The sequence below is a fragment of the Hyperoodon ampullatus genome, assembly GCF_949752795.1.
Source record: "Hyperoodon ampullatus genome assembly, chromosome: 1".
Taxonomy (NCBI): domain Eukaryota; kingdom Metazoa; phylum Chordata; class Mammalia; order Artiodactyla; family Ziphiidae; genus Hyperoodon; species Hyperoodon ampullatus.
This window is the reverse complement of record NC_136914.1, coordinates 172,976,719-172,999,600: the sequence shown is the minus strand read 5'-3', so window position 1 is coordinate 172,999,600 and position 22,882 is coordinate 172,976,719. Positions and strand designations below refer to the sequence as shown.

Sequence of the window (22,882 nt, the reverse complement as noted above, 5' to 3'; positions counted from 1 at the left end):
ATGACTTTTTGTCTCCCATGATAAGATTTGCTCTCTGACTCCTGGAAAAGCAGGGATGGGGGCAGCTTCACAAAGTGAAATGTATGCCCTGCTTTTATGTAGACAAGAGGAGGGCAGAGAACACTTCTTGCACCTGCTGTTTCTCGATTACTTTCAGCATAATCCTTATGCCAAGTGGCATATTTTGAAGTGGCCTATTCTGATCCCCTTCATAATCTTGGGCAAGTTACTATTGATGAAAAATCAATAACCAGTCTATAGCAAAGAACAAGAAAGAGTTTTATTCAAGCTAAGCTGAAGACTATAGCCCAGGAGAAAGCCTCCCAGATAGCTCTGAAAAACTGTTTCACTGAAGCATGACTTTCAGCATAGTGTTATACCTTGTGAGAACAAAGAACATACATCAAGTACAGCAGGGGTACATTATTTCAAAAGTTCAACAGAGAAGTATACTTACAGATTAGCACATACACAGCAGGTCAGCATGACTCTGGCATCTGGGAAGGGGACAAGATTAACAGTATTAACATTAGCATCACAAGAAGAGAGGCAATGATCTATATCTTCAATGTAAGCATTCTTTACCCCAGGATAATGCATTCTTTCCTTTAATGAGTAAAGCGAGTGTACGATGTATGTTTGTTAGGCCATAATTCAGGCCCTCTAAACTCACATAGTTCACATAAACTTCAAGCTGCATCATGTAAAACCAAAATGGCTTTCCTATATCTCAATATGTGAAAATTTGAAATTTTTCTCTATCATTTCCCCCTTTTGATATCAAATCTTTAGATAGAAAGCCTTAATTATCAAATTTTGTCCTTTGATTCCAGAGTGAGTGCTGTCTGCCATGGGTCCATCATGTCCCTTGGTGCTAAGCATCATCTTTTTTTTTTTTTTTTTAATTATTTGGGGTTTTTTTAGGCCGCTTTTATCTCTGGATTTGCATAGTCATCTATGTTGGGGAGTTATTTATATATGATGAACAGGCACAAAGCTATATGCTGAAAGGGAAACATCTCATAGATTCTACCTTTTATCAACTACATCAAGTTGTCTCACAGGCATTGTACCTGTGCTTTTAATAATAATTTTTAAAGAAATATTAATACATGGTTACATTAATGATAATTGTTTATATAGAGTTATATATGTGATCAAGTTATGTGGTCATCATTAATTTTGTCTGAGGCTTGGTTACACATTGGGTAATGCAAGAAAAAACAATCCTATAAAACAGACAGTATGTAAGTAATATAGTTAATAACATTAATAAGCTCATAAGTAGAAATTTAAGCCATGAACTTCCAGAGCCAAACCAGTTTTTTAAAGGTCACCAAGACTGGGAAGTGGTTCACCTAAAGCAGAAATTTTATTTTTCATGTGGGTCATTAAATGTGTTATGTTAGAGGATTCATCTGGTATAAAACAGTATAAAATATAGCATTCAGTTTGAATTATGGGGCAGGTGACTTCTTGGGGCACTGTAGAAATGTCAAGTGCCAGGTGGTTTCATAATACTGCTTTTCTCATCATGGAGCTCTCAGAATTCCGTAGGACTATAGCCTGATTACTATCATTCAAGGCCTGTTGGGTGAATTTTGTGAGGGTGAATTTTGTGATTATGTCTTCCAATCCTACTGAAGGCACAGAAATAGCTGCCAAATGGTCATACCAATGGAATATCTATTTTTTAGTCCATTGGGCTTACATTAAGGGTAAATGTTGCTGGAGTTACATCTAACTTGGTATGCGTATTATCTTAAGACCAAGGGAATCCTAGAACGCATCTTCCTATCAATCCTGGCAGAAGCCAGGTCCATAGGTTGGTACCACAGACCCATTGAGTTCCATTAGGTAAAACCCAGTGTATTCCTAGTTGTATAACCCAATCTGCCTCATACCAATTACTAACTTTAAGGGAAATGATATGTTGACATTTTTTATAAGGCACCCAGCTTAATTTTCTAGTATTACTAGGCTGATTGCCCTTAGTATGATTTAACTGTTCTCAACATAGGGGAGCTCTTAAAATTAAACAACCATAGCCTGGTGTTAGCCATATAAATCCATCCTATAGCTGAGGGAGGGTCCTATATAATTAGGAAGTTAAATTCTTTGACTGAATTTTAGCTCATTGTTTAGACCGAGCTTGGGTACCATTAAGAGAGAATTCATATTTATGGCCAGAGTCAGAGCAAGTATCATTGATTGACCAGGTGAGAGGATCCCATCTAGTAATATCAATAGTGGCCTAAACAGAACTATAACTTCTTTCTTCTGAAATAAATTTTCTAAGGGACATCCACTCAGAGCTTGGAGAGGAGAAATCCACCAAGGTAAGCCAGAAATGCTGAACATAAGTAATTGACCACAAACACAACAATTGGGTTGATTCTTAAAGTCTGCATAAGATTGTGCCCACAATAGGAAAAACATTTAAATCATATGCAAAAGTACAAAAAATCAAGAAAGTATTATAAATAATCATATGGGTCAGGTCTGGCATCTTGGCTTAGCGGTCTGCCTCTGCTGTTGTCTTCTCATTCTGTTTTGTTGATGTTTGTCTTGATCCGTTGAATCCAGGTATCAAAAACAAGGGTCAATGTCCCATCAGGTGGAGGAGCCTTTTTTAAATGAAAGATGTGAATCCATGAATTTATGTCTTTCAGTTAGGCTCAGCATGGATTAGTTAATTATACCTGATAAGATCCTTTCCATTGTGGCTGCAAATACTATTTTATTAATCCATAATCCTTAAGGTAGCTGCCTCTGGAGAACTTGCTGAAAAAGGAGTTAGCTACCAATTTTTTTATATCTTTTAAGTGCCTTAATAAGACCCTGAAAATAATGTAATATATCTCCCTTGAACCACTAATGGGTGAAAGTTTCCAAAAACATTGTTTTCCCACAAAACCATTTTTTCAGGTGCCAAATGAGTTAAAGAATGGCAATTGTTCTCCAACAGACACTATAGTTTTTTTAAAATCAGGTCCAAACTATATTTGTGTGATGGGGTCAAAAATTTCCCCTTTTTGTGGCCACATCTGTTTCTCTTCTTCAGTGGTGATCTCTTCTCTTCTTCTTGTGCCTGTAGAAGGAAATCTTTTACTGACTTAGCAGGGTTAACAGAGAACAGTGGACATTCTCGAGGCTGGACAGGTTGAGTATTTAAAGCTGCCTGTTTGGCTGCAGCATCATCAGGCTTATTTTCATTAGCTTCCATAGTGTCAGAATGCTGGTGTTTTAATAATTGCTAACTGTTTTGTCAGGTGTATAGCAATTAATAACTCTGAAACCTGTTTTCCATTTTTTTATAGGTTGTCTTGAAGAGGTTAAAAACCTCATTGTTTCCATAGAATTCCAAAATCATGGGCCACTCCAAAGGGATAGGGACTGCCAGTATAAATATTTGCTATCTGGTCTTTAGCTAGGTGACAAGCTTGGGTTAAGATAATTAATTCAGCTTGTTGTGCTGACTTTGTTTTTGGTAAATAAGAGCTTTCACTTATGTCCACATATCTAGCTCAGTAATGTCCCTGCTCATCCTTTAAAGAGGACCCATCTGTAAATCAAATTAGATCCCCATTATCAATAGGAATTTCTTGTAAGTCATTCCTAGGAGCAAGAAGATAATCTGTTAATAAAATGCAGTCCTGGTTGTTTTCTTACTGTAGTGCTGGAAGCAAACTGAGTAGAGGACATAAATAGTTAAAGGAGACCCCACTACTATCTCTTCAGTAGCCTTGCATAAGAGAGCAATTGCTGAAATAGCCCTCATACATGGTGGAAGTCCTTTTGCTACCTAGTCTAACTTAGTTTTGGAGCATAAAAGCAAGTCATCTATAAGCAGTTTTGTAAAAGCATCAGAGTAAGACAATGACTACCTATAAATTACAAAAGACTTAAAAAGCATGGTTAAAGACCTGATTACATTGCAATTATTGAGGAAATTCAGCTATTTCTGTGACATACATTTTAAGATAATAGCTAGAATTATGACTGACAACATACCAGGACATTTCAAATTTTAGAAACTTCATATAATTTCTAGAACATATATATTAATAACATTCACCCATACAATAAAACCTAAGGTTTATCACTACTCATTTGACAATGTTTCCCATGTAATTTAACCTACCAAATAAGCCTAATTAGTTTAATATCTCCCTTTGAGTTGTTTTAGGGCTCTCTGAAGCATCCAAAAGCTAGCTAGAGGTCAAAAGAACTTCATTCAGAATTTGACTTGAGGAAGTTTGTCAAAGATATCAAAAGGTTTTAAATGCTTGGTGAAGTAGGATCATAAGTCACTGTGAAACACTACTTATTCACTTAATCAAGATGACAATAAAATGTTCTAAGACAAATACAGGAAGTTAGAAGAGACTACTTAAGAGGTAAAGAAGCTTTACAGTCAGTTGTCAAAAACAACAGATCAGTATTTCAAGAAAACTTTGTCCTCTTAGCAGAGAAAAACACAAATTCTAGTTTTCCACAATTTTACCTATAATATTAAAATTCACTCACTCAAATTCAATTTAATTACACACAAAACTCTTTTCTCAGGGTTCCTTTTCCACAAACCCTCCACAATTTTTTATATTCATATGTTTGTCCCTTCTTTTGTTTTCCATTTAGAAATAACCAGCTTCTGGACAAAATCACTTTTTTTTCCTTAACAAAAATTCTCAATTTTTTATACTTTCTCTTACCAACAACATATATCCTAATTTACATATACAGTCCTTTTAAAAAATTAATTTCTAGGAACATATGACACTTTATTGTATAATATTGCAATAAAGCACAAAATATATTTACTAATAGTCTCAAATATATTTAGTATCATTGTAATAAGAGGTCAAAAATAGGTAAACATAGACTTCTTTAGCAATTAATGTTTCAGTATTTTATCTTATTTAAAAATGATGTAGAATTCAATGAATTTCCATCATTTAACTTAATTCAGTGAAACTTTAAAGTTTCAAGTTACCAAAAATTGGGAGAAGCTTAGGTAGGCATATCATAACATAAGTATTCTTAAAGAATTCACCCAAAAAACTTTTTTTCCATTTATCTCTATTTCATTATTTATGAAAATATCATCATACCAAGTTAATTTTCTTGTTGACAAATTTTGTAACAGAGATAACATGAGCTTATTGACTTTCAGTAAACCTAGGTACAATAAAAGTATTATACTTAATATTGATGACTCTAAATATGTCTAAAGACATATCTGTATTAATTAAACTAACAACTTAAACTTGTTTTTATTCATTAAAGATTAATCCTAGATCATGTTGTCCTTTAAATTTTGGGACTAGCTTATGTTACATTTAGAAATATTTGATTTGTAAGTGCTTACTTTCAAATCAATTAAATAGAGCTCTTTTACAAATTTATTTTGATAATACCATTCAGAGATAGAGATATCATATTTATAATGTACACGCAGGCATATATACATCCAGATAGACACACACAGAGATCTCATAGTTTTCCTGCTTGAATTTTAAAAAGTCTCTTTTCCTTTATTTTTTTTTTTTTCTTAGTTTTGGGTTCTACTAACTGAGCCAAGGCCTTAGTCTCAAGTGATATGGGCTATGTTTACATTTCAAGGACATGATAAGAGTTACAATTTCAAGCTTTCTCCTAGGAATACTTTTATTCCCTTAGGGTCAGAACTTTGAAAAGATGTTTTATCAAGTTAGTTTCTCTAACTGAGTATATATAAAAAAACAGTTTTGGAATGTCAAAAGCACCCCATCCTAGTGATCTGGGGGCAAGATGAGTATTGACTTTGTACCCATTGTATGTGAAGCCAGCTGGAGTTCCAGTCTGTGGCTGTGCATCCAGGAGCTGGTAGGCTTTAGAAGCACAATCCCCAACCCCCTTTTTTGTTTCATTTTACTATAAAGTACAAATCTTTCCAATTTTTAAGCCACATGTTTTAAAAAGTTGAGCCAACACAGTTCACTCGAATGGTCCTTCTGCTTTCTCTGCCTAAGGACTTTCCTATAGTACCCTTCCACTTAGGAAATGTACTGGTACCTCCATAATATTCCAAGTCTTAACATTTTAACAGCTTGGGCAAAACTCAGGACTGTCACTTTTTAAAATCTATGAGGTCTGGATATCAGGAGAACTCACCAAAGCACTAGGAGAATGCTGGGAAGCCAGAGGGGCTCAAGGGGCCTGTGCTGATACTGAGTGCCTGCCCAAAGGAGAACACCCGGGACCTTGGGTGAGCTTCTCTGATACCCTGTCGACTATGCCAAGCAATGCAGATGGAAAGTCAATAACCAGTCTGTGACTACGATTAAGAAAGAGTTTTATTCCAGCTAAGCTGAAAGCTATAGCCCATAAGACAGTCTCTCAGCTCTGAGAAATGTTCCACTGAAGCATGGTTTTTAGCATAGTCTTATACCTTGCTAGAAAAAAAGAACATCAAGCCTGGCAGGGGAGTTATTCTTTCAAAAGTTCATCAGAGAAGTATAGTTACAGATTAGCACATACATAGCGGGGCAGCATGATCTGGGAAGGGGACAATGAGTATTAATATCAGCATCACAGGAAGAAAGGCAATGATCTATATCTTCGAAGTGAGCAGCAATCTTTACCTCAGGATAATGAACTCTTTAATGAGTAAAGCAGAAGCAGATGTACAATGTACGTTTGATAGGTCATCAGTCAGGCCCTCTGCACTCGCATAGTTCACATAAATTTCAAGTTGGACCACACAAAGCTAAAATCGCTTCCCCTATGTTGCAGTATAAGAAAATTTAAGTTTTTGCATTTCAGTGTCCTCATCTATCAAATGGAGTTAATAATATTACTTATCCTACCTGGACGTTTTAAGGATTCAGTGAGATAGTTTATGTAATACACACTGTATACTGTTTGTCACATAGCAGGGGCTCAGAATTATTTGGATCCTAATTTTAAGATAATAAAGAAAGGATAATCATATAATTATCCTTGATTGTCATTGCCCTAAAGCCAGCCCATTGTAGTGATAAGTGGCTGACACCTTTTATAGAGAGAGCACATGAAAAGGGTTTTGACATGAGTGACAAAGTTGTATGTCCTATTAAATTGGTGAGCCCAGGAACCCACTCAGTTTAGGCCAGAAAGGCCAGGAAAAGGAAACTAAAGCAGGCAAAAAAAAAAAAAAAAATCATAAATCACAGGGAAAGATTAGATTCTTATAAAAGTTTTCTTGTTGCATTTCCAAGTAGTCTGCCAATTGTTTATATGAAGATTACATACTCCACATACTTTGATCATAAGGTACATGAGGGGCTTCCCTGGTGGCGCAGTGGTTGAGAGTCCGCCTGCCGATGCAGGGGACACGGGTTCGTGCCCCGGTCCGGGAAGATCCCACATGCCGCGGAGCGGCTGGGCCCGTGAGCCATGGCCGCTGAGCCTGCGCATCCGGAGCCTGTGCTCCACAATGGGAGAGGCCGCAGCGGTGAGAGGCCTGCGTACCGAAAAATAAATAAGTAAATAAATAAATAGGGTACATGAGAACTCTTTTCAAAATACATTAGTGCAATATTGCTGGAATTCTTAAAGTGGAAGGTATTCTCCTACAAACAACTTATGGATTCAACAGGGCACTCAAACCAGGAGGCCGGTTGTTTAATTGTTTAATGGACAACCATATACATATTTTAAAGAAATGCATGCCAGGCGCATTTACTAACCTTTCAGAATAAGCCCTGCGACTAAGTAAAATAGCTTGAGTCCTGTCATGTTTGAGTGAAAGTTTGTCTGGAGAACATTTTGGGATCTTTGCAAGTAATTGAGAAACCCCAAGATAGAGATATGCGATATACTAAGGGTAGAAGTAAGGGTTTGGGATAGAATAGACGGCATCAGAAAGTGAATAGCTTTCATCATTTTGGTGAGAAAAATCTTAAAATTAGAAGAGACACTAAGGGTCATACAACAACCTTGTCCTCATTACTTGCCCTAAAAGGTCCCAACATTAAGAGGCCTCTTCCAACAATTTTCCAGGACCATTTTTCTCTCCTGCCTAGGAGACCTCAATCCAGCCATGCCACCATCGTGAATGCTGCCCTAGTGTGTGTGCATTTCTACTTCTGGGAAAGTCATTCCTCCTCTCCTCACTTATTTTTAAAGACCCAGGTTAGTTTTTCTCTTCAACGGAATCTTCTCAATGATGCCAACCACATTGATGTCTTGCTTCTCTTAACTCCTATTGACTGAGGGTAGAAGATTTTTCCTTTAGAATTTAATTTCTTTTTAACTTCTCAGTGTATCATCCTGGTTTCTCCTGTCATTAATAGCTCAGGAATCATGACATTCAAGCCAATTTTGTCCATTTACCAAGTCCTTTGACCTTGAATAAGTCATTTCTGCTCTCTGCACCTCACTTTTAAGCCCCTGTAAGATAAAAAGATTGGATGATTTGATCTCTAAATGATCTCTAAAAGTTGACACAAGTATAAATTAATAATATTAAATTTAAATTTGACCTCACCAGTTCCTGTATGTATTGTCATTCTACCTATATTTTGGAGAGGAAATAGGTAGGTAGGTAAATCTATCCAACTTTAATATTTTTTCTCAACTTGGTGAAATTTCAAACTGAAGCTACAAAAAGAAGAGGAAATGATCAATTTCAAGTTTCAAATTAGCTCACTTGAGATTACTTAAAGGATCACAGTGGATTGCTGCAAGAAAATTGAAAGTCTACTCACTGATCCTCTGTCTTCCTCAGACTAGTTAATTGGCTTGGCCATGCCTTCTTGAGTACATTTTAAAGTTCATTTTCCCAAGAGTTCCTGGCGATTCTTCAGGGTCCCTTAGCAGAGCCCCAGTTAAAGAGCCCTTCATCATGGTGTGGAGAGGCACCATGGTGCATAGAATCTGGTACCCAGGATGCCTAAATTCAAATCTCAACTCTGCCAAGTACTCTGTACAAGACCTCAGGCAAATCACTTCACCTTTTAAAGCCTGAACTTTCTCCTTGAAACCCAAGTAATAATATAAATCTCAGCGAATTATGAAAGTATTAAATTAGTTAATATGCATAAAGATTTTAGAATAGTGCCTAACATCTATAAGTTCTCCATAAATGCTAGTGGCTATTAGTTTTAGAGTTAATCGGACATAAATCCTGAGTGTGCCCTTTATTGAATGTGACTCTGTGGAAATAATGTAATCTCAATAACCTTGTTTTTTATTTTTCTTTGAAATATGAATAACAATACCTAACTCTGGTTTGTGGTAAGATTAAATGAATTTATACATGTAAAGTATATGGTGCCTGGCTTAGAGTAAGTGCGCATGAAATGTTAGTTTATTCCTTTGGTATTCCTTTCCTATGGTTGGTATTCCTTACAATGTAAAGAAAGCAGTGAGCCTGGGAATGGGGAGAGAAAGCCAGAGTGTATTTTAATATAATAACCTGACTTGGGGCTAACAAATTATTGCAACAAAATGATAGAGCCTAAGCTGGAGTTGTTGCTTTTTTAAAATAATATGCAGCCAACTATTCTTTTCCAAAATGCCCCTAGAGAAACACTCTTCTCCAGGTGTTTCCCATTTCCCTAGATTTCCAGATGAAGAATGAAACTCTTCAATCATGTTATTACCTTACAAAATCCTAGGGGCTGCATGTGAAAGAGCCCATTGTATTCTTTGAGAGCTAGAAGATCCTATAGCTGGAGCCAACAGAAAGTGTTCTGAAAACCAAGTACAAATGTAGCTAATGTAGATAGGAAATGGATGGGCCTCCAAGACTCTCAGCTGGTGGATCCTACACTAGGAATGCCATTGTCCTGAAGGGAAATACTGCCTGGAATGAACAAAATCATACCCATGGGGCTTTATTTGAATTTCAAACAGGGCTGGGATTTCTTTCCTGGAAAATGGGATGTGGCAACTTTAAAATACTTTGCCTAACTCTATAATTCAAAAGATCAATTGACAAATATTTGCTGAAATCTACTGAAATGCATAAAGGGAGAATAATAAATTTGGGTATCAAAGGGATATTTTAATTCTGCTTTATTACTTTCTAGCTGTGTGACATTGACTAAGTCACTTAACCTCTCTGTACCTTAGTTTTTTTAACTATAATATGGTATTGGGTAGGATTAAAAAATACCGTTATAGTTTAACTGACCTAATTAATTTCTGTAACTTCTTTTAACTTTTGACTTCCTATAGCTATATGTTGGCAGGAATTTCAGAGAATGGTTACTTAAAACATTTATTTTCCCATCAACTGCTGAGAACTGCTTCCCCTTCACTGGCTTGGTGATGCAACTGAAAACAACATGTTTAGATGGATAGATGGTTGCGCTGATTGATAGAAAGATATCTCCCATAAGCGTATTAGCCAAAATGAAAAGAGCCAACTTGATGACCTAAAGTTGTAGGTACCAGTTATTTTCCTGGTACCCAGAGGAGAAAAATAGCCCTGTGAGCTGGGGTGTTCAAAAAATCTTTATGGAGAAAAGACTGCAACTAGACTTAGGGGCAGGGAGGAGTAGCAGGACCAGAGAAGAGCAAAGTCATTTCATCCATCGAGACCCAGCAGAGACTCTAAAGAGTTGTCACTTCTATCATAATCCCACAACTACCCTGTGCTGAGCAAGGGAATACCAGGGGCTGGGCTCAGCTCTCCACGGTCTGTTAACTCTCATGTCAACCATGACAAGGAGGCAGCTGCATTCCTATCTCGGATTTAGAAAACTGAGACTCAGTGATGGAGCGGTTTCCCCCAATTCACACAGCAAACAAGTGACAGAATCAGGATTTAACCCAAGCCTGCCTACCCTGAAGCTTGTGTATGATACAGTATTTCCCATAATGATGAAAGCTACCATCACTGATGGTTACTTCCTCCATGAAGTCTCCTTCCTGTTACCACCACCCACCTTTCCCCAGGTGGAGCTGACATTCCCTTCTTGTGCTCCCACTGTACCGTCAAAGATATCTACTCAAGTGCTAGAACATTTATGGGTCACATTCAATTTCATGCCTGCCTCTGCTATTAACCTGTAAGTCCCCAAAGGATAGGTTTGGACATTGTTTCCCATTTTATCATTCATGTATCATCTATAGCTCATAGTAGCAGCTTAATAAATATTAAAGAATAACTGAATGAAAGAATGAATGTTCCTCGCCTAACAAGCACTGTGCCCACAGTTTTGGCAAGTTAACCTCTTTATGTTTCCATTTCCTCGCCTATAAAATGAAGATGACCATAATCACTGTCACATAGAGCTATGGGGATGAGTTAATGAGCTAATATTGATGAGCACATAGTAAATGCTCACATAGTAAATGCTCAGTAAATGTTAACTCTTATTATGACCACTCTAAGTTGCCAGAGTTCCCTTTAAATGGAGAACTTTAAATAAAGCATTGAAGGATCATAATCACAACTTCACAGAATAAGAACTGTTTTCAGAGTGGTTAAGTGTCTTGCAAAATAATCACAAAGCAAGAAAGTAGCAGAACCAGGAGATATCCCCTGGGGTCTAAGACATTACTCATAAGCCCTTATGTTTCATAGTGAGTTCCCAGGGGCTAAAAATCCCTTCAAGTACAGAATCGCAGTTGATTCTTTTCACCACCACTCTTGGGTTGGGGTTCTATGTCAGAACCACACTAAGCCAGTGTGGTCCTGACATAGCCCAGAATCCAGTGACCATTCCCACAAAGCTGCCTAGGCTGCTTGGTGTGGTTTGGAATAGAATGCCCCTTGGGATCTTTCAGGACAGCAGGACTCATGCTTCCCTGATGGTAAGAATCACCTAGCTTCTAGTTTAAGAACACAAACTCCAGAATCCTCTGAATCAGACTCTCCACAGAAGATTGTTTTTAACAAGCTGAGTAATTTTTATCATTAGGGAAGTTTGTGAAACTTTGCTTTGAGACAGGCTAAAGCAAGAATTTAAGGACGATCGTAGCACTCACCTTCCAGGGGGCAGTTACTGAGCAGGAGTGTTCTTGCAAGGCACTGCTCTGCTCACCCTCTACCTATGTTTGTAAATATAATGACTAAATCAGTCTCCCTGATAATGCTCTCAATCATGTGTCAACGGGGACCAGAACAGGCCCAGTGTAGTGGCAAGTGGGCTGCGGTTTGGATGCTCCCGCTTGAAAAAAGCCATTGAATCATGGATATTTTGCCCCTGCGCTTTTCTCCCGAGAAAAGCTGCCCATGGGCTTCCGCAGGGGCTTTTTTAAGCGGCTGTAGGCACCAGCCACCAAATTTGAATTTTTCCTAGCAGCCTGAGAGCGAGCGGGTTGAACTTGCTCCGAGAAGAGAGAGCAGTTGCTATGGCAAAAAGAGGACATTCGCAAGCTTACCAGGCTGCAAACTAGCGCGCAGACAGCTCTTCTCAGCACGGTGCTGCGTCGTCAGCGCGCAGAGCGCCGCTGTGCTCTCCAGGGCAAGTTTCCTGGGAGTGTCTCTTCTCGGCAGGGACACAGCAAACTCCCCGGTTCTCCAACAGATGTTTCCCTAGCAGCTCTGAAGTCCAAGTACTCTCTGGCTGCAGCGCAGAGTCCCAAGGCCGGCGCGCTGTGATTGAGGGACCCTACCAGGCAAATGCCAGCATCAGTATGAGAGCCTGGACTTCAGCCCAAGTCGGTCCTCACCCCGGGGGGCCGCTGCTTTGCCGGGTGCATCTTTGAGGAGCTGCTCACTTTCCCCCCTCGTGAGTCTTCGTTCCAAGCCAGATATTGCTCGGATTCTCTAATTAACTCCCTCCACTCCGAAGGGGTTCGGAGGCTGGGATGCTCTACCAGCTTGAAGGATGTTGACTCTCGAGTGGGAGTCGGAAGGACTGCAAACAGTGGGTATTGTTGTGATTATATGTGCATCTCTGAAGCTGCTTCATTTGCTGGGACTGATTGATTTTTCGGAAGGTAAAGTGGTCGCTCCCATCCGTGCCGTTGGTCAGGTCTGGTTCAGAAGTGGATACAGACGCTGCAGAAGTTGAGCAGGCTTAATACGCAAAGTAAAAGTTTTAAAATATGCGTGCTTGACATGGAGCCGCCTAGCACTGGGCAGTTCATTTCTGTTTACCCAGATATTTGACATTGGAAAGCAAGGGATATTGTGCCATTATCTTTCTATTTGAAACCTATTTGAGTTTAGGGTGATATTGTGGGTTAAATATAGTTCCCAGATAGGAAGTTAGGTCTCTCTATTATGGGGTGATAATACAGGTTGCTGTTTTGGTTGTCAAGTTTCGTGTTGACTACCATGCCATAATGTCATTAGTAATTCCATCCTCTGGAGGAGTACCCAGATTTGTGAGGGAAATATGTGGCTGCCTCATTAGTTAGGAGGTACGGGGGTGGAGCTGGGTTATTGATTATGATATAAAATGCTTTATTTCGGTTATTGATTATTATATAAAATGCTTTTGATTTAAAATTGATTTAGTGAATGCTTAGCAAAAATTTGCTTTGAACTCTTAATTTGCAAAAGTGTTCCATTTACATTTCCCAATGAGCCACTTTGCTCATTTGTCTCTTGAGTGGGAACCCATATAAGCACAGGACAACTTTGGTGCTACCAATAAATATTTTATCCGTCTAATATAAATTTTACTACCCAAATCAATTCTATACAACGATTGGGGAGTAAAAAAAGTTGATTAACTTCCATTTAATAGTTATATATATATATATATAGTTATATATATATATAGTTTTATATATACATATACAATCTTTCTACTGAAATAACATGCTTTGAATTATTTAAACCCCAATTATTTGATGTCAATTCTATGTCCAAGCTCTTCTTTCTTCTCAAGTGAAAGAATGGAGTTCCTAAGGATATGATCTTTTACTGCCGAGTTATTTATGAATATTCACTTCTCACGTTGTGTGCAATAGGGGAAGATGAGGAACATATTTAAGCCTGCCCATGCTTCTAATCTTTCTGACCAAGTTAAGGAGCTAAGACCTGATAGCTAAGATGACATCATCCCAAACTATATCCATCCGGTACACAGGTTGTTTCTGTTAATATGTTAATAATGGTCAATGTATTTTATCTTCAGAAAGTCCTTTTTTCTACAAGTGGGTTCATTAGGTTCTACTATTTAGACCTTATAAGAACAGAAGAAGTTCCATGCAATTTTCATATCTTCTTTTAAGTATTCTCAACCTGTGACAAGTTCTGTTCAGGCACACATAAGAACAATATTGTAATGGGATCAAATAAAACCTCAGGGGCTTCCCTGGTAGCACAGTGGTTGAGAGTCCGCCTGCCGATGCAGGGGACACCGATTCGTGCCCCGGTCCGGGAGAATCCCACATGCCGCGGAGCGGCTGGGCCCGTGAGCTATGGCCGCTGAGCCTGCGCCTCTGGAGCCTGTGTTCCGCAACGGGAGAGGCCACAGCAGTGAGAGGCCTGCAAATCGCAAAAAAAAAAAAAAAAAAAAAAAAAAAAAAACCTCAGAAAATACTTTCTGCTTTTTCTCACATTACACAGTAATTTTATTTAACCGTGGGAGTAATTTTATTTAACCTTACCTTTTTTCCTGGAAGGAAAACAATACAGAAACAAACTTTTCCAAGTGCTACACAACAATCTTGCATTATTTTGAGATTTCTGCCTCAGTGCACTCACTAGTGGTGAATTAACAAAATACAGATAAGATCATTTCAATTTCTATGATTGGAATAATTTGCTTCTGTTTCATTCTTCCTCCATATTAGTTTTTGTTCTCTGGACTCAGTTAAGCCATAGCCCACGGCTTTAGTGCACTATACTCAAGATGGCTTGGTTTCAGAACTAGATGAAACAGGCTCTAAGGAAAACCATCATGGAGGTATTCGAGGAAGTCAACTTTCACAGCCCTATAAGATAACGCACTGTTCTTTTATTGCCAGTGTTGGTAATGTAGACATTTAAAGTCAAAAGTCCCAAGTTTGCAAAAGCCCCCTGCAAATAACTCCGCTTTTATTCTTTAAGTGTTGTTTTATGTCACTTAAAGATTTTCTGACAGAACCTTCAAATTTGAGTTCCAACAATACAAAAAGTAGAATTGTAAACCTAACTCCTGCAAATAGAATCACAGAATTTTGAACTAGTCTGAAACATCTTTCTTGGGATAGGTATCCATATTCATACCCAAACAATAATATCCATGTCCATATATGAATCTTTATTTCTATACACACACATATATAGAGATGATGTGCCTACACATTTAAGATATTGTGTAAAATGTCCAATAAGCTGGGAAAACTTTGGATTCAGTATGCAAGGCTTGGTTGTGCTAAAATAACAAAGAGGCAGGTTATCACCATACATGAGGTATATTTCCTTGACAAGTAGGAAAAAATTGGGAAAAAAAAATCTTTTTTGTTCTGAAGTATATGTTAAAAAGTACTGATCTAGTCCAACTGTCTCAGTTTACATAGAAGACCACTGCAACCCAGAGATGTTGACAGATTTATCAGAGGGCAACACTAACTGGGAATAGAGACAGAACCGAATCCAAGGACTGCTGAATCCTATACGGTGCTTTTCCTACTACAGCACACTTTTCACTTATTTCTCTTTCCTAATACTGGGAAAGAGAATTAACGAAAACATTGGTGGGAAATTTCCTGAATTCCTGAATCTTGTACTGAACTGTCCACTAACACCCTATGAGATATCTGAGGGAAATGCATTCATAGGAAATAAGACTACACAATGGCTACACAATTTCCCAACCCAAGTATAGGACCCAGGCATGGCATGGAAGTGAGCTAAACCAGACTACTGACTTTAGAGGCAGGATTAGAATAGAAGCACCCCAAATGGTTTCCTGAGCCCCTTTCCCTTGAAGACCTGCACTGAATTTTGACCATCTGTGACATATTCAATGTCCATGAATGGCTAGCCCAAGTAGAATCCAACAATGAGATGCAATGAAATCATAAGAATTCTAGTCTAGGCCTCCTATCTCTGTTTTCTCAGATTGGGGCACTCTCCAAGCAGAAACAGATGTTTTTGATCACGAGTCAAGTGGAGATATAAGAAAAAAGGCCTTTACAGAGCAAGCCACAAAATATTAGATTATCAAGTCCTTTATCTTTTCTACCTGCAAATGATAAAAAGGCCAAAAAGGGCTTTCCCAATGTAGATTGCCAAACATTTAACTGAGATTGTACCACTTAGAAAATATAGCCCAGAAAAAGACCAGAGAATTAGCCACACTTTTTGGTGGAGAAGTAAAGACGAGGCCCAGAGCAGAACTGTGAGCTTCTTTTAGGCAACATCAAACTTTAAACTCTCCTCAGGGGGCAATGATTCTTCACTGGTACCATTGTGGAGTATTTTCTCGTGTGACTCCGTGGATTGATTAACTTAGAAAGTAGTTTTGAGCCTATATGAATGAGAGCTTCTGTATTAGTGTCAAGATAAAGCAGTGTTACTTTATTATTATCTACAATGACTAGTGAGAATTAGCCATGAATAGGAAAAGGTAAAGAGAAACATTTCTGCTCCCACCTAAATTAGATTCTGATTTCAATAAAGCCCTACTTTAAAAAATAATTCTCTTTCAGTTAAAATTCAAGGTTTAGGGAGCAAAAGCAATTTGTAAAGAGGATTAAAATGACTAATGGGATTTTAATATAATGAGTTGAGGTTTTACACATATCCACTCATTAATAAAGGGAAGGAGAAGAACATTCACAAGATTAATCTCATCATTTCACAGTGTTGCATGTAGTATATAACTTATTGGATTCTAAATGTGGGCAGGGTACTCTCGTAGGCATTGACTGAATTGGTGGGAAGGGACAAGATGAACACTGAAGGAATGAACTCTCAGTAACCTTACATTCTAGAAAGGGAAACTAATTACCTAACAAGACAGGAGAAATAAGCTCTGGGCACAAACCCAAGAAATGGCCTGTAGAGGCACAAATGGAGTGGAACATTCTGGAAAGGCCTCAAGGGAAGTTTTCATGGAGGAAAAAACCAGTTGTATAAGACTTAGAGTGTGAGAAGGAGTTCCCAGATGGGAGAATGGGGAAATAACATTCCAGGCTGAGCAAAGAGCTTGAATTGTGACCCTGAGCACTGACCGAAGGTAGCTTTCATGGAGAAGAGCAGCAGCTTGTAGCAGGCGGGCATCAGAATGTTGAAATGAGATGTGTCTGAAGGGGTCCATTGGGGTGAATGACGAGACGACACATTCTCTCACTGGTGAAGAGCCATTTGCTCAAAGTCTTCAGCTTTGAGGAAATAATGAGCGATATGGCAGACCAGTGTTTCAGGTACATCAGCCTGGGAGTAGGTGAAGGTGAGTTCAGAGGTAAGAGAGTGGAAGCAGAGGTGCCAGTTATGCTTCTGGAACAATTTAGGTAGGAGACAACATGGGCAAAAATCCATAGATTGCCCTCCTCAATAAGATATTTAATCTGAAAGGTCAATTTCCAGTTTTTCCAGAAACTCATGTTTAATATAATACTCTTGACCTGCACCTGTTCTGAAATGGCATAATTGTTTTTTATTTCAGGGCAATGTTGTTTGACCTCAAATGTATTTCTTATGAGAAAAAAAAAAAGAAATCTGGGGCACACAGTGGTTGTAGTTACCAATATAGCTTCATTTATGGTGGGAATTTAAAAATTTTGAAAGATACATCTGACATCTTGCAAGGTCTTCAATTACTTTGAACATTTATTTTGGAAAATTTTACACACAAAACGTGTAGAGAATAGTATAATGAACTTTGATGTACCCATCATACAACTTCAATAATTACCAATACTTTGTTATTTGTGTTTCCGCAGTGGCTTACATTTATTGTTTCTCAGCTATCTACAATATGCCAATCCCTCTGCTAGGCCCAGTATACAAAGATGAATTAAAAGTAGTTGCTACCCTCAAGGAACTCTCAGTTGCATAAGGGTATGTAGAGTATAAACAAAGAAAATGCAATACATTATGTTAGCTAAATCAGGATGAGTCCGAGATATAAAGAATGGAAAGTAATTAAGCCCAAGTGGAAGAGATAGAAGTGATCAGAGATGACTCCCGACAGGACATGATTTCTAAGCTGGGTTTTTAATGGATAAAGAGAATTTTATCAAATTCATATGCCAGAAAGTTGCTTGCACAAGTTCTACATGCAGGGTACTGGATGAGGTAATACCAACATAGGAACATGGTATAAAATGTGGAATTCCTGGAACAAAAACAGAAAAAAATGTAAAGGGAAATAAACATAGTTTTATTCCATCTTCTTGATTATATAATTAACCTTGCTGTCCAGCACAATGCTTGATATGTAGAACATACTAAAAAAATGATGGCCTGAGTGTAATTTACTCCCATACAGTAATAGTGCCAGGGCACTCCTACTTGTGTGACATACTTGAGAGCCTCTAGTGCCTCCTTCAAGTTTCCAAAGTAGCTTGGAAACTGTTGATTAGTTGATTACGATTTTTTTACTTTCTTTTTTTCTCTGCCAGAAAGATTTAACATCAATATTACCCTGCAAAGCAGCGATAAACCACACACCAAAAGCCTTTGAGGTAGCTGTTCGTTAGAACCTTATGGCCCTGGGAAATAATTTCAAATCAGACATCCAGCAGAGAGCTGAAAAAGCCCAGCTTAGATGGACTTTGATTTGGCTGGGAAAGTAGTCCTTTCAATTCCATAACTGGGAAAAAACAACAACAACAACTTGGATTTCTAAGTGAAATTGAACAAATATCTACTAAGCACCTACTGTGTGAAGGGGAGTAAAGGACATGGGACATTTTACCGTTCTTAGGAAGTTTTCAAATTAAAAACCAAACAGCTCATGAATAACTAATCCAAGATGAAAAAATGTCTGGTGGGGGGAGCAAGGCCTTTAGAAAACACAAAGAGAAGAGCATCTCATCCAGTTGGAAAATTTCAGGGAAGGCTACACAGAGATGGTGGCATTTGAAATCTGATGAGTTGAGGGATCAAAAGACTTTGATAAGCAAAGACTGGAAGCTAAAAACAGGAATTTGAACTGTAATTTAAAGGAAAAAATAGGCAGCTTCCTGAAGTCATTATTGTAATCAGGTTGGTTCTAAAAAGTCCATGAATCCACTTAAGGTATAATTAATCCATGTAAATGTCTGCTCTGAACCTGACAATGTGCTTGGTACTGATTGGTTTGGGGACTATTATTTTTTTAGTTTTGCTTACTTTGGGAACCCATTTCCCACCCCAGCCTGGAGCAGAGAGGTGGAAACTTAGTGAGGAGGGATGAGGGTGGAGGAGTTGTACATTTCAATGACTTCCAGCCAAAGAGCACCAGGAACACACCTGTGGTCAAACAATTTGGCTTCGTTACTTTTTGCGGAAAAGGAGAACACACACCATGGAGAACTGTGGGGCATCTCGGTAACAGAGTGTTAGAAAGGACTTCTGGATTTGAGCTTGTGTTAGAGGATTATGATTTAGGAAGCAGGGCTTTGTTTGATGAAGTCAATAATCCAGGGTAATTGGCTTAATAAATCTTACCTACAAGTAGCAAATACTAGACAAAGGCTAAAGCTGTAATTGACAAAAAGCAAGCTACGTTAGCTAGAATGGTGGATATTTGGTTATTTTTGTGGTTTAAATGAAGTTCATGTTTGCCCTCTTCTCAGCCTTGATTACAGAGTGGTCTTGTTTTTTTCTTGATCAATAGGTACAGAGTGGTCTTGTCTGATGTTAGTACTCTGTGACATTGTTTATATTCAACAAGAGAATGCCAAAGCCTACCTGATAAACCCAGGCAGCTCCCTCATGGTCTAAGGAGCTGCTTTCTCTCATACATGATAAGGGAGAGGGCAGAGTAAAGTGAGGGCAAGTGAAGCTCTGAGTTTAAATCCTAATTCAGTAACTCTCAACCAATTACTTAACCTTCCTGAGTTCGAGTTCCTTCTGTAAAATGAGGCTAATAAGCCCAACCTTTCAGAATTGTTGTAGGGCATACAAACATATAAGTGAAATATGTAGCTCAGTGCTTGGGATACAAATAGAAGCCAATAAATGCCTTTCTTGTAATTATGAAAAGATAACACGTTCCTTGAGTTATATCAGCAGTTCTCAGACTTTACGTGTATCAAAATCACCTAGATGGTGTGTTAGAATACAGATTGCTAGTCCTCACCCTAAGAGTTTCAGATTCACTAGATCTAGGTTAACATCTGAGAATTTGCATTTCTAATGATTTCTCATTTTAGGCTGCTGCTGTTCCAGGGTACACTTTGAGAACCACTGAGTTAGGCAATAAATCTGAAAGGTCAAACCCATGATGTTTGCAATGATTTGTTCACTGAGTTCTTTGGCACCTGCTGAGCTTTATTCTAGAACAGTTGTCAGTCATCTTGTTATATGTTAAGTATTTTAAACTTTGTGGGTCATGAAGTCCATTATAACTGCTCAACTTTGTTGTTGTAGCGTGAAAGGTATAAAACTGAATGTGTGTGCCTGTCTTCCAATAACACTCAAATCTGAATTTCATACTATTTTCATTTGTCACAGAATTTTATTTTTTAACCATTGTAAAAAGTAATACAATACCGCTGAAAGATCAAAAAGAGGTAGCCGGCTGGACTTGACCTTTCACTGTAATTTGCTAACCCCTACACTAGAGTTGGCAATAAAGGAACCTGTTGAGAAGGGGTCTCAGGTTGGTAAGATGTCACCTTTTGGAAACTTATCTAGATTTTTTTGAGTCCTTAGTCTCATTGACTGGATGGGGGTCTAGTCCTTCTTTTTGGGTTAATGGAATTTTCTGCCAAATTAGCAAGTGATTTGAATTAGGATATATGTGTTTGTGCAATGTTTTCCCTTCCCCTAATTTCACAATTTCTAGGCCAGTTTAGAGGGTTGTTTTGTAAATTAAGCCATCAACATGATTGTGTTACACAATGAGGCAATGCTGGAGCTAGACAATTAGGGTCCCCCCTTCTTACTGATTTTTGTTTAGGTTTCATTGCCTCTTGGACAAGGAGACATTATGCTTTTTTCATTGAGTTTATAAACCTTTATCTTGTGGGTTTGTTAAAAACACATTTCAACTCTTCAAAGTAAACTGGTCCTCTGACTATTGTATTACGTTGAGTCTTATGGGTCGAGGACAAATACATTGAATCAACAAAGGTTTTAAAAAGTAAAATCACCTTAAGTCTGAATTCTCTTGAAAATGAAAAATCTATAAATAGTTGTTAATTTCATGTTTTTTGAAGTGAGACCAACCTGAAGTCAGTTCACAGCTCTGCTTTTGACTGTCCACATGGTCTTGGACAAAGTTTATAACCACCCTGAATGTCAGTTCTCTCAAAAATGGGGAGAATAATAGTAGCTACCTCATAGGATTATTGTGAGAAGTAAATTAAATGATATTTCTTAAAATTATGTTTAGCACAGTGACTGGCGCACAGAGTTCACCAAATACTTTGTATTACTTGCAGAGTTAGTATAATTTCTGTGTTTGTTCTTAACTTCCATCATATCTATTACTAAACATGATCATTCATTCAATCATCCATGAAATGAAGGTTCTTAAAAGTGATCTGTGTACCAGGCACTGTACTGGGAACTCAGTGGTGCTAGTAATTGGGAACTTAAAGGCATAGTTTTAGCTAAGAGGGGTTTACACACAGACAAATTGGTTTAGTAAATTTTCCTGGTCTCACATCTTTGCAAGGCGTAGGGGGACATAAGAAGAGACTGACCAGTACTATTTAGAAGGTGGGGAACATCAGAAAGGACTCATAGAGGTGACCTGTGAGCTGAATCTGAGTGACACTTTTAAGCACTCATCATCACACATCCTTGGGAACTACAGACAGTTGATATAACCTAGTTTCACATTTTCAAGGACACTTTGTGTTGATCCCAGTTTCTAAGTCTTCCCTCCCATTCTTCCCTTTTCTCCCACAATGCCTTCTCTTATCCAAATGCCACCCATATTTCCCCATTTCAGCCCAGATCAAAACCTACCCTCTCTCTAATACCACATTTCCTCCTTAACCTGAATTCAGTCAGTCCTGATGTATGTCATACAAGATATACTTGTTAATGCCAAACCTTCATGCACTGTTCCCCAAGTCATTTACTTTGTGTTCATTTATTTTCTCCTCAGCCAGAGAAGAGAACACTCTACCTCAGCACAGAGTGAATTTTGCCAGTATTTCCATAGGGTCCAGAGCAGTACAAAATATATCATGGAAGCACAACAAATATGTATCAGTGGGTTTCTCACTGCATCTTTGATAGCTTGTCCCTTTAAATCAATACACGTGTCTCATCTTAACACCATTCCCATCCCACTTTCTTCCAACCTGACTTCGTATTCTCAAAAGGGAAATCTTTCCAGACATGCAACTAAGCTGATACTCAAGATTCTTCTGTTTCACTTATAAAATAAAATCTCCATGTCTTTGCATATAATACAAAGGTCACTATCAGACCAGTGCCTATCTGACTGATCTCATCTCTAGTCATTTCTCCTTTTTTTTTCCCCTCTTTCTTCCCAACTTTGTTTCAGCAACACTAAACTTAAGTTCCCTGAGCATTTTGTGTGGTCTCCAGCTACGATACTTCTGCATATACTGTTTTCTCTCCCAGAATGCCCTTCCCTCCTCATATTCCTGGAGACATCTTTTCAACCTTCAAATCATAGTTCATATTCTTCCTTCTCTGGGAAGCATTTCTTGACTTCCTGAAGCAGAAAACGATACTCTGGCCCTAAGGCCTCTGTGCCTTTTCTCCACCCTCACCTGTGCCCATTTTATGTTCCAAGGCTATCAGACTCATTATTTCCCAAGCACCCCATGCTATTTCATGTGTCATGCCTTTCCCTGTATTATGACTATCCCTCCTTCTAGAATA

The 22,882-nt window shown here is 38.3% G+C and overlaps 1 protein-coding gene across 6 annotated transcripts in view; it reads left to right on the top strand.

The window, feature by feature from the left end:
- KCNIP4 (potassium voltage-gated channel interacting protein 4) overlaps positions 1 to 22,882 on the top strand; it is a gene marked incomplete at both ends in the record, with an annotated part of 1,193,276 nt that overhangs the window by 956,044 nt on the left and 214,350 nt on the right. For 2 of the 6 annotated variants that reach the window (XM_079704275.1, XM_079704273.1), the window contains one exon: positions 12,810 to 12,921. The exons of the other annotated variants lie outside the window; for them this stretch is intronic. In XM_079704275.1, coding sequence (XP_079560401.1) covers positions 12,810 to 12,921 — 112 coding nt within the window. Of the gene's footprint in view, positions 1 to 12,809; positions 12,922 to 22,882 lie in introns of those variants that run through there. 6 annotated transcript variants of the gene reach the window in all.